At 45.6% G+C, this 16218-nt stretch overlaps 4 protein-coding genes and 1 pseudogene across 4 annotated transcripts; all 5 read right to left on the reverse strand.

The window, feature by feature from the left end:
* Window positions 1-4124: 4124 nt before the first annotated feature.
* On the reverse strand, window positions 4125-4908 carry LOC100822227. The gene is made up of 2 exons (XM_003568363.4): window positions 4740-4908; window positions 4125-4599 (listed from the first exon to the last, which is right to left on the reverse strand). The coding sequence occupies exons 1-2, from the start codon at window positions 4813-4815 to the stop codon at window positions 4400-4402; spliced, it is 276 nt and encodes a 91-aa protein (XP_003568411.1). The 5' UTR covers window positions 4816-4908; the 3' UTR covers window positions 4125-4399.
* Window positions 4909-6178: 1270 nt separating this feature from the next.
* LOC100821918 lies at window positions 6179-7001 on the reverse strand. The gene is made up of 2 exons (XM_003568362.4): window positions 6818-7001; window positions 6179-6658 (listed from the first exon to the last, which is right to left on the reverse strand). Exons 1-2 carry the CDS (start codon window positions 6891-6893, stop codon window positions 6459-6461), a joined length of 276 nt encoding a protein of 91 aa, XP_003568410.1. The 5' UTR covers window positions 6894-7001; the 3' UTR covers window positions 6179-6458.
* A 371-nt stretch (window positions 7002-7372) lies between these two features.
* Window positions 7373-9000, reverse strand: LOC106866040 (heat stress transcription factor A-2a). Its single transcript, XM_014898564.2, has 2 exons — window positions 8011-9000; window positions 7373-7845 (listed from the first exon to the last, which is right to left on the reverse strand). Exons 1-2 carry the CDS (start codon window positions 8416-8418, stop codon window positions 7822-7824), a joined length of 432 nt encoding a protein of 143 aa, XP_014754050.2. The 5' UTR covers window positions 8419-9000; the 3' UTR covers window positions 7373-7821.
* Window positions 9001-13379: 4379 nt separating this feature from the next.
* On the reverse strand, window positions 13380-13998 carry LOC112270723 (annotated as a pseudogene).
* Window positions 13999-15347: 1349 nt separating this feature from the next.
* On the reverse strand, window positions 15348-16208 carry LOC100823259. Its single transcript, XM_003568367.3, has 2 exons — window positions 16043-16208; window positions 15348-15886 (listed from the first exon to the last, which is right to left on the reverse strand). The coding sequence occupies exons 1-2, from the start codon at window positions 16116-16118 to the stop codon at window positions 15687-15689; spliced, it is 276 nt and encodes a 91-aa protein (XP_003568415.1). The 5' UTR covers window positions 16119-16208; the 3' UTR covers window positions 15348-15686.
* Window positions 16209-16218: the final 10 nt, after the last annotated feature.

A 16218-nucleotide genomic window follows, 5' to 3' on the forward strand; every position in this document is an offset into this window, starting at 1 on the left:
TGGCCTGTTGGGGTCATTAGTGTTGTGCGGCTGGTTTGCGGCACGCTCCTTTGCACCCCTCCGGTGGCACCCCGTGGCTTGGCGCTTGTTGGACTCTAGCTTTGGAGGTTGTTGTGTGCACTGGTGCCTGACCGCAGATCAGGACGTCCTCGCCGTTGGTCTGGGTTTGCCAGTGCACAGGTCGGTTGGGCCACGCGCCAATGCCTCATGAGGTTGGTATTATGGCTGGCGTGTGCACCTTGATGCGTGGCGAGTGGTGGCCTTTGATGACAGTGTGACGGGCTATCTAGGTCCTCGGACTAGTACGGCTGTCGATGGTGCTAGGACTTGGTTGCTGTTCCTTTGCGAGGTTGTCGCGGTTGCATGAGTGTTGATCGTGGCACTCCGGGCAAAAGCCTTGCCTGTCGGTGCCGGCGGCGACGACGCTCTCGAACGTCGTTTCCTCCTTGGTAGCGTCGTGGAGGAGATTTGATCCACCTCCGTGCCTTGTGTTCTAATTCCTCGGGTGAAAACCAAGATTTGGCTTGCCAGATCGGACGACGGTGGCGTTGTTGATGTTGCTTCCTTGTTGGAGGTGTTGTTTTTGGAGGGTAAACCCTTGACTGGAGCATCTTCCTGCGACATACGCCTTGGCTTTAGTGGCCGGGTCTTGGGCACGCTGACATCGTGATAGTGAGCGACCTTGGATGGCATGGGTAGTCGCCAGCAGAGGATCCTTTGCCGCGGCATCTTGATCGCATGGGTGCACTCGATGGGTATCCGGCGGTTGTGAATGTTCGTTGCGACCAGCAGGGGAGCGGTGAGATATGGTGGCGCAATGTTCGGGACGAGCGCGGCGATCGGCGGCATGAGGCTTCTGCAGTTGACGAGACGCCTCACGGGCTTGTCTTCGAGTTCTGCAAGACCAGCGGGCCGCGACGCTTTCTTCGCTATCCTGTACTTTTGTGTTTTTGGCATTTAGACATGCGGTTGTTTGGTGGCGTTGGTTGTAGAGATAGTTTTGCGGCCGTTGGTCGTGTTCTTGTTTCGAATGTTCGGTTATGTTGGTCTGTTTTTGGGTTTGTAAATATATTTTTTCTATCAATGCATCGAGATACAAGTTTTGCGTTTTCTCGAGAGAAAAAAAAGCTGCAGAAGATCTTAAAAGAAAGAGAAAGCTTTTCTCCAAACGGAGATGAAATCAAATGGCCGCAAGCATCCGCAACGTACCGCTTTCCTCGACAACGCCGCGAAGGTCCCCATGACCAGGATGGCCTGGAGAACCAGGATCACCAGGAGCGTGCTCGTGTCCTCGTGGCGGGAGGGAGGGAGTATTATTCTGGGCGCGTGAGTTGGTTGGGGCAAGGTTCGTTGGAGATTTAAAGCTGTCATGACCCCTGTCTTGGACTCTCCTAGCATATCGTCTCCATTCTTCTGTGTCAACACTGTGGTGGCGAGCTCGTGTCCTCGTGGCGGGTCCTCTCCGAAACAGGCGGCGCTGCCCTTTCTGTGCTACGTGCTGACCCGACGACGATGCCTTCTTGCACCATCCTGATCTTTTTAAAAGAGGCGTGCATCAATTTGATCAGCTCCTAACGTCTGGACTGTAGAATCGGAAAGTTGTCCCTGCGCGGGATGAAACAATGCCCATTACATTAAGCTCTGTTCGGTTAAGCCCATTCCGTCTAGTTCGGTTTCGGTGAACCATCCTAGCCAGAAATTAATCTCGACCTCTGCAAATTTTGAAATCGAAGAAACTGCATCTATAAACTCTATAAAATTGAAGAACACTAAATACAATAAATGTAGCAAGCTGCACATGCAGCCTATCCACGTCAACATTTCATTTAATTCTAATTTTCATCTAATTCATGTTCTAATTTCCAAATTTAATTTCCGTGTCCCGTTCCGTCCCCGCGACGCCGGTGTTTCCCGCAGCAGTGCCTTCATCTGGGCTTCGCATGGGTCTTCGCAGCCCACCAGAAGAAGGGGAAAACACGTCCTCAGTGTTGTGGCCTGTGCGGGAGGGGGGAAATCCCTGGCGCGGCGCTCGCTGCTTCGCCTGCGCCGCTTACGAGGCGGACCCCCTTGCACGTGCGTTAGGCCAGGGAGCCGGAGGAGGACGTGACGAGGTCACCGACGGCCAGGAGGTGGGGCCTGTCCACCTCGGAGGGGTGAAGCCGAGAAGGTTCCCGCGGGACAATTGAAGAGAGACCAAGAGGGAATTTAATTGGATCAGTTAGCTTTCTCCTTAATTGATTCTTCAGTTTTTCTCTTTATTGCTCCACAATTCCTCTATGTTGGATCCACTTCTCTGCCAGTCTATTTGCCCCTTCTCCTCTGCCTCGAGCTCGATCATGGCCGAGCCCCTCATCCATCCACTCCTATTCCACTTCGGTGTTATGGAGTTCATTTGAGAGAGATTGGGAATTAGGACTCTCAAGTATTTGAAAATTCTCATGAAGATTGGACATAGGGACTCTCTCCCTCTCTCATAATTGGAATTTCTCATGGATATTGGGAATTGGAATTTCACTCTCTCAAGTTATTGGAATTCTAATGCAGATTGTGAGATGATTCATGATGGAACCACGTCAATTTTCATGGCGGTATTTTATTTTCAGGTATGTAATATGCTTCTTCATTACTACCTCCGTTTCTAAATTCTTGTCGCTGTTTTAGTACAAATTTGAATTAAAACAATGACAAGAATTTATGAACGGAGGGAGTAGATCCCTAAAATTGTACATTTTAATATGCCTAGAATTCCTTTTGGTAGTTTGTTCGATCAACAGCTAATGAATTGCTAATTGCTCATTTGATAAAAATTGTAGGAGAGGCTCACACCGTACAAAACTGATTGCTAATTGTTAAACTTGAAGATCCATAATTAGCTACAAGAACAAATTATGAAAAAGAGGGTTCTGGTGACCACTTTGTATCACCTTCACTAATCCTAGATTTTCTTAGCCTGATAAGTCCTCTGAGTTTTTCACAAATGCGTAGGTTTATTATATTAGTGTGTTCTGGTGAGTCAAGCTACATAGTAGGAACCATGAAAATAGAAACAGGTACTTATCCAATCAGGCACTCAAGTACCCGATGTCTGATAATTTCTTACACTTGCGTTAAAAAATATATTTTTTGTTCTTTAAAGATGTTGTTCCATTCAGAATCTAATATATATAAAAGCAAAACAAATAATTTAGCAAAGATCATCAGTAGGCTTAGCAAAATAAAAATACAAACGGATTAATAGAGGTAAACATCATTCTTAACAAGAATTTCCGCAGCAACACGCGGGTATCATCTAGTTAGATATATTATACAGACCACAGCTCGCGTGGTCAGTGCCAAACTACTGGTAGCTTCATGATCTCGTGCTGATTAGCTAAAAAATCAGTTATACTTCATTAAAAAAAATCAGTTATACATGAAAAATGAAATTTTCAATTCGCGGTGCCAGAGCGTACAAACATGGATCAGATCGTCAAAGTTGCATGTGCCTCGTTTCGCGTGATATTATTCACTGGGTGTGACAACGTGGTACTACACGTCTATACTAGCCCAGGTATCTTCAAGCAGTTTTCTAATTTTTGTTCTTCGTCTCTCTCTCTGTATAATTAAGAAATCTCCTTAAAAGGTCCCTCCTAAAATCCTATTCCTCTCTGACAGATTTTCAAATTTTATTTCTTATATTTTCACTCTTCATTATTTTGTTAATATCATGTATACTAAACGGCAATTTGTAACATAATTAAGTATTCTCTCCGTCCCATATTAACTGACTTTCTATTATATGTATCTAGACGTTTTTTAATCATAGATACATCCATATTTAGACAAATTTGAGTCAACTTAATATGAGACGGGGGAGTATATACTAATGACACTGACCCAAGCAACCAATCGACACCATATTACTAGTTACAACTAACATAAGTTTGAGAAAAGAAGGATTGGCCCGATCGAATAAATTGCATGGATTGGATTAGCAACAATTGCAATCGACATTAACTATCATACCAGGCTAAGATGGATGCCAATGATGCTAGGAGAATTGAGTAATCAATATACTTTGTATAAGGGAATGGAGGGAATACTTCAACACAGGTAAAACGTGTAAAGCAATTAAACATGCTTAATGTGAAAATAACGATGCCGCCGCACCACAGAACAACATTCCACATGTGCACCGATTTTTATTTAACTGGGCAGAGACGCATACATTATTATTTATTAAGACATATGTTTATTCACTGAGGTTACGACATGCAACACCGACCAGCTGATCGGCCATCGGCAGGCAACAACAGTTTTTTCTCTGGCAGAAAAGGACAGCAGTAACAAAGGCGACGATGATGGCAATTTATATATTTTGTGGTCTGCATCTCGTTGGGCCATCTCATCTGAGATCTGATCAGTGGTGCTTGCAGGGCTTGCGACCGCAGGTTTGGTCTTCGGTGAATTGGTCGGCGCACCGGAACGTCTTGACGGGCTTCTCCTGCACCACGCGGCAGGCCAAGCAGTTGGGGTGGCACTTGGCCATGGCGTCGTCGCAGACCATGACCCCCGAGAAGGTCCTGCAGTTGTCGCAGCACTTCGGCCAATACCCCACGGCTGAAATCACATATCGGTTAATTAATCAAATCACTTGCTTACAAAGACATCGTTATCTTCCTAATTGCATCAGTTAATCATTCAAACTCTGTCCTGGAACAGATAAAGAGTGGCATCAAGCATCAGCATCGTATACGTACCATTCACCTCTGCAAGGATTCCCATGACCAGGATGGCCTGGAGAACTAGGATCGCCGTGAGCGTGCTGCTCTTCATCGTTGCTTCTTAGATTTCCGCGCAAAGCTGCCGCGCCTTGTCCGGTCTACTTGGGGAATGCTTTTAAGTTGTAGCTAGGTGCTTCTGGCCAGAGTTGCAAGGAACTCTTTATATAGACATCCATTTGGTGACGTGGCAGTTTGAGATATGCTTGAGATCAATTATGTTTTGGATGGGTGGGTAGGCGGGGATGAACTTGTTTGACTCCTCTCTTGGACTTGGACTTCTCTTTCTGGGACGTGTTAGGCGTGAGATTATCTCCTATCATCAGATATTCAGATGAACTTACTACTTGTAGTATTCACATGAACTTTCAGATATATATTCTTGGTCAAAGCTCAGCCAAATGATATATAATATACGTCCTAATTTAAGAAACTTGGGGAGTATGGCTATTATTTTCTTTTGTCTTTAGGAAAGGCAGCGGGTTAAAAAACTTAACCTCAAAATCTATCATCTATCATATACTAAAAGCAATATAAGGAGTAACGAGGGGAGGCTCCACGTTGATCCACATCACCTCAATTATTCAGGACGTTAGATCTGAGATCTAACGATGATTTAATGAGTGTGGTATACTAGATGGGCTATGGATAAAACATCGAATTAGTTTAAGGCCCACATAGGCCCATATGTTATGATTAATGGTAATCAAGTTAATAGTTATTTTCATTGTTTTTAAGGCCCACATAGGTCCAATATGTTACGATTAAAGGTAATTAAGTTAATATTTATTTTTACTGTGCCAAACGAGTTAGTTGATCAATATATTACCGACCTTTCGATTTTATTTTCCATTATTTTTCTGCACACGTCATGTAAATATTAATTACTACTCCCTAAGACAGCGCGTTAAGAAACCATGCATTGTGAGTGACCTCAGGTTCTTAAAATTTGTACATGAAGTAGGACCAATACACCCTTTTAGGAAAAAAAACAAATAAGTTGGAGGAGCAAATTGATGCTTGGTTTTCCCTCAAAAAAAATTTGATGCTTGGACTTTTCTTTTACATTCTCAATACCGTTAATTTTACGGTTTTGCTATATCTAAATTGACTGATTTTTAGATATGATTTGTACTTTAAGATTTGAAACAGATGACGAAAAAAGAAGTGTAAAATGAGATCTAGATACTAATTCAACAGTTCGGATTCGTCAACTTAGATTTAAGCTTTTGCTTAAAAATTAGGCAATTTAAATATAGCCACACCATTAATGTTATCAACCATTGAATTCTCCTCCTCATCATATCTTGCCTCACCCAATAGGATGATAGTGTATTAAAATTGTTTGACTAAAAAATACACATGGTTAGTTATACCATGACTAATTATGCTTTGGAAATCCAAAGAAGCAGAAAAGGTATTCCACAAGTGCACTGGTTTTTATTCCATTGTTGGGCCCGCCAAAAATAATCCCCACAAGATTATTCGAGTTTGCGCCGGCGAGAGACGCATACATTGATGTGTTTATTCATGGATGCTAGGACATGCAGCACCGACCAGCCGATCGGCACTGATTTTTATTTTGTCGAAGAAAAGTACGACAATAGCAAACACGGTGACAATACAACGATTGCAGTGCACATATTTTTTGTTGGTGTGCATCTCGTTGGGTCATCTCGTCTGAGCTCGATCGATGGTTCAGTGGTGCTTGCAGGGCTTGCGACCGCAGGTGCCGTCGTCGGCGATCCCATCGGCGCACCGGTACGTCTTGGCAGGCTTTTCCTGCACCACGCGGCAGTTCACGCAGTCCGGGTGGCACTTGGTCATGGGATCGTCGCAGACCTGGGCTCCCGAGAAGGACCTGCAGTTGTCGCAGCACTTTGGCCAGTACCCCACGGCTGCAATTAGAAACAGTTCATAAATCAAATCACTCGCTTCCAAGTTCCAAGTCACATCGTTCATTCATGTTGCTAATTGCATCAGTTAGCAGTCACTCAACCGCGAGGACTCTGTTATGGAACAAATAGAATGGAAATAAGCATCTACCGTATACGTACCGTTCACGTCTGCAAGGATTCCCATGACCAGGACGGCCTGGAGAACTAGGATCGCCTTGAGGGTGCTACTCTTCATCTTTGCTTGATTGCTTCTATTAGACTTTCCGAACAAAGCTCTCGGCTTGTCCCGTCTCTACTTGTAGAATTGCTTTAAGTGACGTTGTTGCTGGCCAAAGCTGCAAGGAACTCTTTATATAGATGTCCATAAGTCGACTTGGTAACATGGCAATTTGAGATGTGCTTCATATCAATTATGTTTTGGGATGGGTGGGTGGTGGGTCAGGGATGAACTTCTTTGACTCCTGTCTTGGAGTTGGACTTGGCCTTTTGAGATCAAAGGTGGCTGGGACGTGTTAGGCGAGCGAGCATCTCCGTCGTCAGACGAACCCACTACACGTGATATGCCAGCAAGGAAGCAAGACTATTATTTTGTGAGGATAGAGTTGTCTGACTCCAGAGATTGTGACATGTGACCGCCGCCTCCGAGCTTCGACGGTGGCTTCAACCATCACGGCGTGTCTGCGTCCTATGAGCATTTTCAATGGATCCCTCAAATTTCGTCCCAAATGTTCTATTTTTGTTCGTCTGGAACAGCGTTTTCCAAATTTTTCTCCCAGACACTTTTATTTTTGCATTTTCTCCTTTTCCCTTTTCACATCTCCCTCGTAGTTTCTAAACTGAAGATGAGGTTTCTGAACTTAACGATCTCACTTCTGATCTGAAGCTATGCTGCAGTGATACGAGTGATACAAAATAGAAAATCTCATCCCAAGCCTCCACCTCCCACGCGTTGTTCTTCGTCTTCCACCCGAAGATGAACCCCACAGTCGCGCCCCGCACAAGCCGCAGAAGGAAATGGACTGGAGATGCCCTGTAGTTTCTGAATTGAAGATGCTGGTTCTGAACTGAAGTAATAACTAGCAAATCTTCTGCTTGAGGCTTGATCCATCTCCCTTGCTGCAGCCAGGAACGAGGTTCTGCAGTCCTACAGAAGCTTAATCCTCTTAACTGATCTTCTCCCTTCTCAGCTGCACAAAAAAATTGAAAAACATCCGGAGTTTCAACACCACTCCTGCACTCGATTGCACATTTGCATCCGCACCAAATTCATACTAGTAATAAAAGAGAACGGTGGCATGTCGATCAAGTAAGCAAGGAGATGGAGCAGCCACAACAAGCACGAGCACGTCCACCTCCTTGTCCGTCTCGGCGCCGCTCCCTTCCTCGCTGCCGCCACCGCCCCCTGCTCCTCGTCCCTGCTTCTCCTCCAAACCGAGGCTCAGCAGCTTCATCCAGAACCTCTCGGTGTCCTCGCTGCTGCCGTCGCCGCTTCGGCCATCCGCGCGCCTGCTTCCGCCGCCGGCAAGCCCGGGCGCGTAATCGTGCGCTGCAGTCGCCGCGGGAGAGCTGGTTTGGCCATTGCAGCGAAGGAGGTAGTCGATGGGGCGGCGGCGACCAGGGCACGGCTCGGCCTGCACTTTCCGTCCATGGTGGCTAGGTGGGACGTGGGGGATGGAGGCCACGGGGGACGAGGGCATGGAGGTGACGGGGAGGAGGAGATTCGTTGATTTTTTTTCTTTTCGAGAGGACCACTGTTGCATTTCATTAAGCTGAAATGCTGGACAAATCGTCAGCACACAGCTTCAGTACAAACTGAGTTAAATGGCCAACCCAAATAGTGCGCTCCCATTCCTAACAGAGCGCGTGCGCAACACCATTACAAACTCATGAATATACAGAAATTTCTACATTGTCAAAAGCACTAAATAACATGGCATTAATTTTCTGGAAAAAGACACCAAGCAGTGACGATCGTAGTCATTTGACGTTATAGCCGGCTTCAGTATAGTGGCATCCGCCTCCAGCATCACTAGGCTGCATCGCATGGAAGAAGTGATATGCACAGCTAAAATGCAAGAGCTTCGACATGAAGAGCACTGCTAACCTGCTACTGCCTCTTCGCAATCATTCCTGACGATGAATCCCTATAGAGATTTTACTGTCGGCGATCCTAACACCCACTTTTGAGGATCTTTGCACACCACACTACTTGGAATATCAAACTTGTGGGAACTCAACACTTTATTCATTATTTCAATGTTGGTACAACACTCTCTTTAGTGGCTACCCTACATACAACTCTACCATGATAGCTCACTTCTCTACTTGGTATGGTGATACACTACTTGTGACGATTGTGGTACACCTATGAGGTGGGGGCACCCCTATTTATACTTTGTACAAGACCATGTGGTATATCCACTACAATTCTCTAAAATACTCTACATGTATCCTAGTTCTAGAGAATTCTCACTTATTCTTAAAACTTACCCTAACTATGTCCTTCTATGGTAAATTGCAACACTCTTCAAGTAACCTCTCCAGCCTTCTAGAATATTCATATCCTCTCTCATGACACTAGATGGCTCCTTGTAAATATCTTCTTCTCTAATAATCCAAACTATTCTAGAATCTTCTCAAATATGCATAATTAATTCCCAACATTCTCCAATTATCCAGAATGTTCCAGAATATTCTCAAGGATGTATTGCTATTTCTCAACAATCCCCAACCTCCTGAACCTGAAGCTTCCAAAAAAAAGCGTCATCGGTGTTTATTTTCAAGTTGTTATGCATTGGCAACATCCACTTCTGAGCATGTATTTCCTCTTAATGACAAGTACTCCATGACATGCACAATAATAGATGAAACAATTTCATCCGATGTCCTTTTCTTCTCTCCTACATTTGCCTTGTTTCTTTCAGCCCACCAAATCCAGAGAAGACAACAAATAGTAATTTTCTTCTCTTCTTCCAAGTTAAAGACTATATCAAGAAGGGAGAGAGCACTTGGGAAATCAGCAATCAGAATTCTAGTTTCTTCTAAGTTTAGTAATCTCCAGATGGGTTTTACCATCTTCATCGAATCTGAAACAGACAGGGCATCTGGTATCAACATCCATTCCTCTTTGCTTATGTTTCATTCGCATAGGTAGATTGTCAGTTGCCACTCTCCATAGGAAATGTAAAATTTTATTTGGTAGTGGAAGGGACCACAGCTTCTTCCAATCGAATTCCCTTTGAGAGCTATTCATGTATGAGCTTGCTGGGAGACCTTCAAGTGATTCTTGGGTTTCAAAATCTCTAGCAATTTGATATGCAGACTTAACTGAGAATAAGCCCTTCTTGTCAAAGTGCCAGGCGGAGAAGTCCTCAACTTGATCATGAATTGGAATCTGCAAAATAACGTGTACATCTTCTTGAACCAAAGATTGATTTAAGAGTTGCACATCCCAGCTGCTGGTTGTAGGATCTATAAGCTATTCGACCCAAGTGATTAAATTTCTCCCTTGTCTCGATATGACACGCCTTGATAGTCCGCTTGGGATCCAAGGATCTCTCCATATATTAATGTGTCTTCCATTTCCCACTCTCCAAATTATCCCCTTGTTCAAAAAGTTCACACCCTTCAGTATACTTCTCCACTCATAGGACATACCTCTAGTGGGTTTAGCTTCCAAGATGTTTCCTTGTGGATAATATTTTGCTGCAAACACTCGGGCATATAGAGCATGGGGATTCTGAAAAAGTCTCCAAGCTTGTCTTGCCAGCATTCCTATATTGAATGAGTGGAGGTTTCTGAACCCCAAACCACCATCTCGCTTTGGTAATGTCATCTTCTCCCAGCTTATCCAGTGTATTTTATTGTCTTGATCTATCTGACTCCATCAGTACCTGCAAATCATTGAGCTCAGCTGATCGCAAAAGGTCTTGGTGAGGTCGAAACACGCCATGGCATAAACTGAAGTTGCCTGAGCTACAGCTTTGATTAAGATTTCCTTCCTTGCCTTAGATAATATTTTTTTCTTTCCAACCTTGGATTCTTCTCCAAATTCTTTCCTTCAGATATGCAAAGGTTTTTATTTTTTATTTACCAATATATACTGGAAGCCCAAGATATTTTTCTCAATGTCCTTCCTTGTTGATGTTTAGGAAAGATTTTACTATGTCTTTGTTCCGTTGAATAGTGTTCTTGCTGAAAAGGACAGATGACATCAAGGATACATTGGATCTCCTTTGCGCTCCTCTCCTCGGCTTCAATAGCTAACAAAGAATCATCAGCAAACAATAAATGGTTGATACTAGGTGCATTATTCCAGATTTTAATACCTTTCAGCCTCCTTTTTCCAGAAGAGAGCAATACCTCCACTTTTACCATTACAGTTTCGAACCACCATTCCTGTCATTCCTAACTTCCACCTAAATTTACAAATATTAGCCTCCACCATTTTGGTCTCCGACAAAAATAAAACATTTGGGTCCTCCCGCTTCTGGAGATCCAGAAGCCCTCGATCTGCCAGGCCATTTCCCAATCCCCGGCAGTTCCAAGCCACTAGCCTCATTGGGGCCCGCCAAGCTATCCCTGCAGCCCAGCGTTCTCATGAGGTGATTTGGGGGAGGCTTGTTTGGTAAAAGCCATGTCGTTTGCCTCTGTTTCTTTGTCTATTTCCATTTTGGACTTCTTCACAAATTCAAAGTCCCCATCAATTTCCATGTCACTAGCCCCTCTTTTCTGTCCTGACAGGTTACCAACAGATTTTGCTCTTTCCACTTTGTTTCTTGCGAACCTCTTGAAAGTGCCATGTTTGCCATTTTTAGAAGCTTTCTTAGCAACATCTTGACTCTTTTTTTTAGTCTCCTTAGCTTTCTTGTTGCTTGACAAATTAGTTGCGTTCGCTTCCCCACCTTCTTCATGTTTTTCAGTTGTTCAGATGTCATTCTAGTTTGTGTTGGTGGTGTCTTTGTCTCTAGATTATTATCTTCTCTAACATTCTGCTCCGTTGTCACCTTTGGGTCTAGCGACATAGGTGTTGATTTGGAGGTATCTTCTTCCACAGGTTTGGGTTGAGGCTCTGACAAACTATTCCTTACGTTTCCACCATTTTCCTCGCTACTAATCAGCTTCCTGCCATCTGCATTTAGTTTTTCTTCTCTGCAAGCAGACGTCGTGCCTTCATTTTCAGAAGAGGTTTTTCTCCAGGAACCAGCATCACTTCCTTTACTTCCCCCAGTAATACTCCTTCCAACGTCCCATCTTTCTTGTGACCCTCTGCCTCTATCTTCTTCACTTGAAGATTTTCTCCACACATCTGCTCTTAACGGCGGGCCAAACTCTTGCTTAGTTCCTAGCTTTTCTTTATTTGGACATGCTTTATGGCTGTGTCCAATCATCCCACAAATGTAACAAAAATCTAGGAGATGCACATATTTAAAAACCAGAGGCCGTCCTTTTTTTTCATTTTCTCCTTCCTCCCCTATAATATTGTGTTGGTCAGCCTCTACATGCTCTTCCTCATCTTCCTTCACAAGGATAGTGAGTCCCCTCATTAGTGGTTTTTTTATATCCATCCTTACTTTAACTCTCATGTATTCTCCCATAGCCATTTCACAATCATCAACATCTCCATCTAAAACTTCCCCAATTTCCTTTCATACGTCCTCAGTTGATTCCGTATTCATATCCCCCCATAAGAATGCCATACACCCTTACCCAGATTAGTATGAGCCTAAATTCATATCCGTCTAAGGTTTTGGCAGGATTGAAATTCACTAAAACCAACAAACACTTATTGAGCATCCATGGCCCATCATTGAGAGATCTCCTCTTTCCTGCTACTTCACGAAAGGTAAAACGGAACCTGTTCATACCTAGCTCCTTGCAATCGATTCCCTTGAAAGGGCACCAGATCCTGTCGAGGGTGTTTATCAAAGCATCCACCCTCCTGGGCTTGTCAGACTTCAGCTTTCCAACGTCTTGGAGCTTTCCAAATTCTAGTTGGCTTGGATTCCTTCTCCCTAGCTTCGCTTCTTTCTTCTCTGCGTCTGAGAGACGCATAGAAACTAGTTTCTTCTCAACACCCTCCATTGTACCAGACCACCTCCGGAGCTGACCCCGCAGGGCGCCGCCCACAACGCCCGGGCGTCACCCTATTGGCACCTCTCTCCTTCTCCTGCCTCCTTGCTAGGGTTTGGTGCTTTAGGGCATCTCCAGCCACGCGACCCAAACGAACGACTATTTGTGGTCGTTTGGGTCGCGGGACGTACAGAATCCGGCCTCTAGTCCGTTTAGGTCGGGCGGTGCGGCCAGCGGGACGACCCATTTTGGTCCGGCAAACACATGAACTCCAAAATAGTGCCCATTTCAGATACAAACATAAAGTAAACAAAATTCAAACAAATGTGCCGAATTATTACAAATCATACAATACAAATAGTACAATTAAACAAATATTGTTTCAAATATAGTTGAAACACTCAAATAAATAGGAAAAATCCCTATTGATTTCCTACATGTTGCCACATATGCTCAACCAAATCATTCTGGAGTTGGTTGTGGGCTGCCCGGTCTCGAATTTCATGATGCGTGTGGAGGAACTGCTCGAATGAAGTCAGTCCATGTTGGGGCTCAACCAAATCCCCACGGAAATCCCACTCCTTATCAAAGATGGAATCATCTCGCTCGTCCTCAACAATCATGTTATGCATGATCACGCAAGCAGTCATCACATTGGCCATGATCTCCACATCCCATGTTCTTGCAGGATGTCGAACAATGGCCCAACGAGCTTGCAGCACCCCAAATGCCCCTCCACATCCTTCCTAGCACTCTCTTGCTCTTTGGCAAACCTGCACCTCTTCTCTCCTTGAGGCCTGCGGATGGTCTTCACAAATGTCGACCACTCAGGATAAATGTCGTCGGCCAGGTAGTACCCCTTGTTGTACTGGTGCCATTGATCTCATAGTTGACCACCGGAGCTTGGCCTTCGGCAAGCTTAGAAAACACCGGGAAACGTTGAAGCACGTTGATGTCATTGTGAGAGCCCACCATCCCGAAGAAAGAGTGCCAAATCCAAAGATCCTGAAATGCAACCGCCTCTAGATCACGGTGCACCCACCGGCATGTCCTTTGTATGCACCCTGCCAGCCGAATGGACAGTTCTTCCACTCCCAATGCATACAATCGATGCTTTCAAGCATCCCTGGGAACCCCCGGGACTCATTGATAGACAACAAGCGGGCTGTGTCCGTGGCTGTCGGTGCTCTTAGGTATTCAGAGCCAAAAACTTGAACCATCGCGGTGCAGAATCTATACATTGATTCAAGGCAGGTGGTCTCGCTCATTCGCAAATACTCATCGAAACTGTCGCTGGCAACCCCATATATGACAGCATCTGAATTGCCACCGTGCATTTCTGATAACTGGAAAACCCAATCCTACCGCAGGCATCCGGCTTGCAAATGAAGTAAACGTCGTATCCGGCCACGCCTTGCATGATACGCTTGAACAGCGGCCGCCCCATCCGGTACTGGCATCGGAACAGGTGGGCAGGAAACACAGGATTTGTGCGATGAAAGTAATCATTGAAAAGAAGAAGATGGCCGGCTTGTTTGTTGCGGGCCAACGCGTAAGCACGGCCCCTAATCGACCCCCGACGAATTGGACGCCGGATCTGATTATGCTGACGGCACCAGAGAGCAGCACTCACCAGCAACTCGGTGTCACCGTCGGAGTCCTTGCCGTCGCTGTCCATGAAGTGCTTGAAGAAGAACTCGGAGTCGTTTTCGGCCATGGCGTAGCGGCGGCCGGCGGTGGCGACTGCTATCCCCGTTGCCCGCCGAAGGGCGGCGAGAAGAGATGGTTGTGGAGGAGAAATCGGGCGGCGGCAACAGCAACAACGAGGGCGGTGGCGACGGGGTCGAGAGCAGGGGTCTGGGGATGGAAATGGGGATGGGGCGTGGGAATGTGCTCTGTGGCTGACGGGCAGGCCACTATGACGCTAGGGCGGAAGAGACGACGCTCCGTCCGCGGTCCGGGTCAACGCAAACCCGGACCAAATTAGGGACGAAAATGGGTCAATCAGGACGAAAATGCGGATGCCAGTCCAAATGCGTCGCCCCGCAGGACCACGCTTCTGGTCCGTTTCCGGCAAATGGACCGCGCCGGCCCAAATGGGTCGCCCCGCTGGAGGTGACCTTACGATCGTGAGCCCTAGCTGCACACGAAAGTCTGCGAAATGGATGGGGAATGGAAATAAAATGGATGGGAATGGAAAAGGATGGTGGATTTGAGCGAGATTCAGTAGGAGATTCGTGGATTCGGGAGAAGGTGGACGTTGCGCGTGGGGGGAAAAAGGTGGGCCTGGGCCGGACAAGAGGACACCGGACACCCCAAACCACTCCCAAATTTGAGGGAGCTTTGGGGGTGTGGCCGGACAAACAGGATGAAATGTCTGTTTGGGGTAGCCCATTGGAAGGTGTTTTTCTGACCAAGATGTCCGTTTGGGCTAAAGTGGACATTTGAAATAGCTTTGGAGAATTCCATTGGAGATGCTCAGCCACGCCTAAGCTCGCGACTAGCGTGGTGGTAATACAAAACACGCGTATATTTTTCTAGATAACTCCAGCTAGGATTAGCTGCACACACAAAAAAAACTCCAGCAGGTTGATTGGTATCGAAAAGAGACTCCTCATTGATCACATCAACTTAATTATTTTAACCGTTGGATTTAATACCTAAAAAGTAATTCATGGCTTAGTGCAAGTGCATAGGGCAGTTTAGTTAAATCAGAATTAACCGGCAAGTGCCTTATTAATTGCGCACATAGGAGTTGACAGTTGTGCGCCATACATTTTCAACATCACGGAGGCTACGACACGCAACATGCACCGACCAGCCGATCGGCATCGATTTTTATTTGTGGAAGAAAATTAGAACGACAATAACAAAGACGATGAGAATGATGATGACACTGCACATATTCGTTGGTGTGCATCTCGTTTGGTCACCTCATCTGAGCTCGGTCGATCGATCAGTGGTGCTTGCAGGGCTTGCGACCGCATGTGCCGTCGACGGTGATTGCATCGGCGCACCGGAACGTCTTGACAGGCTTCTCCTGCACCACGCGGCACTTCACGCAGTGAGGGTGGCACCTGGCCATGTTGTCATCGCAGACCTGGACCCCCGAGAAGGACGTACAGTTGTCGCAGCACTTCGGCCAATACCCCACGGCTGCAATCATATCAGTTAATTTAATCAAATCATTGACTTCCAAGACCGTACATAATTAATTCATGTTGCTAATTGCATCAGCTAGCTAATCACTCAATCGAATAGTCTGTTCTGGAACAGATAGAATGCCAATAAGCATCAGCGTCGTATACTTACCATTCACCTCTGCAAGGATTCCCATGACCAGGACGGCCTGCAGAACTAGGATCGCAGTGAGCGTGCTGCTCTTCATCGTTGCTTCTAAGCTCAACCACCTTTTCGGAAAAGAAAAAAAGTTGCTTCTAAGCTTTCCGCGCGAAGGACCTATACTTGTAGAATGCTTTAAGCTGTAG

This window comes from Brachypodium distachyon, chromosome 2 (assembly GCF_000005505.3).
Source record: "Brachypodium distachyon strain Bd21 chromosome 2, Brachypodium_distachyon_v3.0, whole genome shotgun sequence".
NCBI classification, from domain to species: Eukaryota; Viridiplantae; Streptophyta; class Magnoliopsida; order Poales; family Poaceae; genus Brachypodium; species Brachypodium distachyon.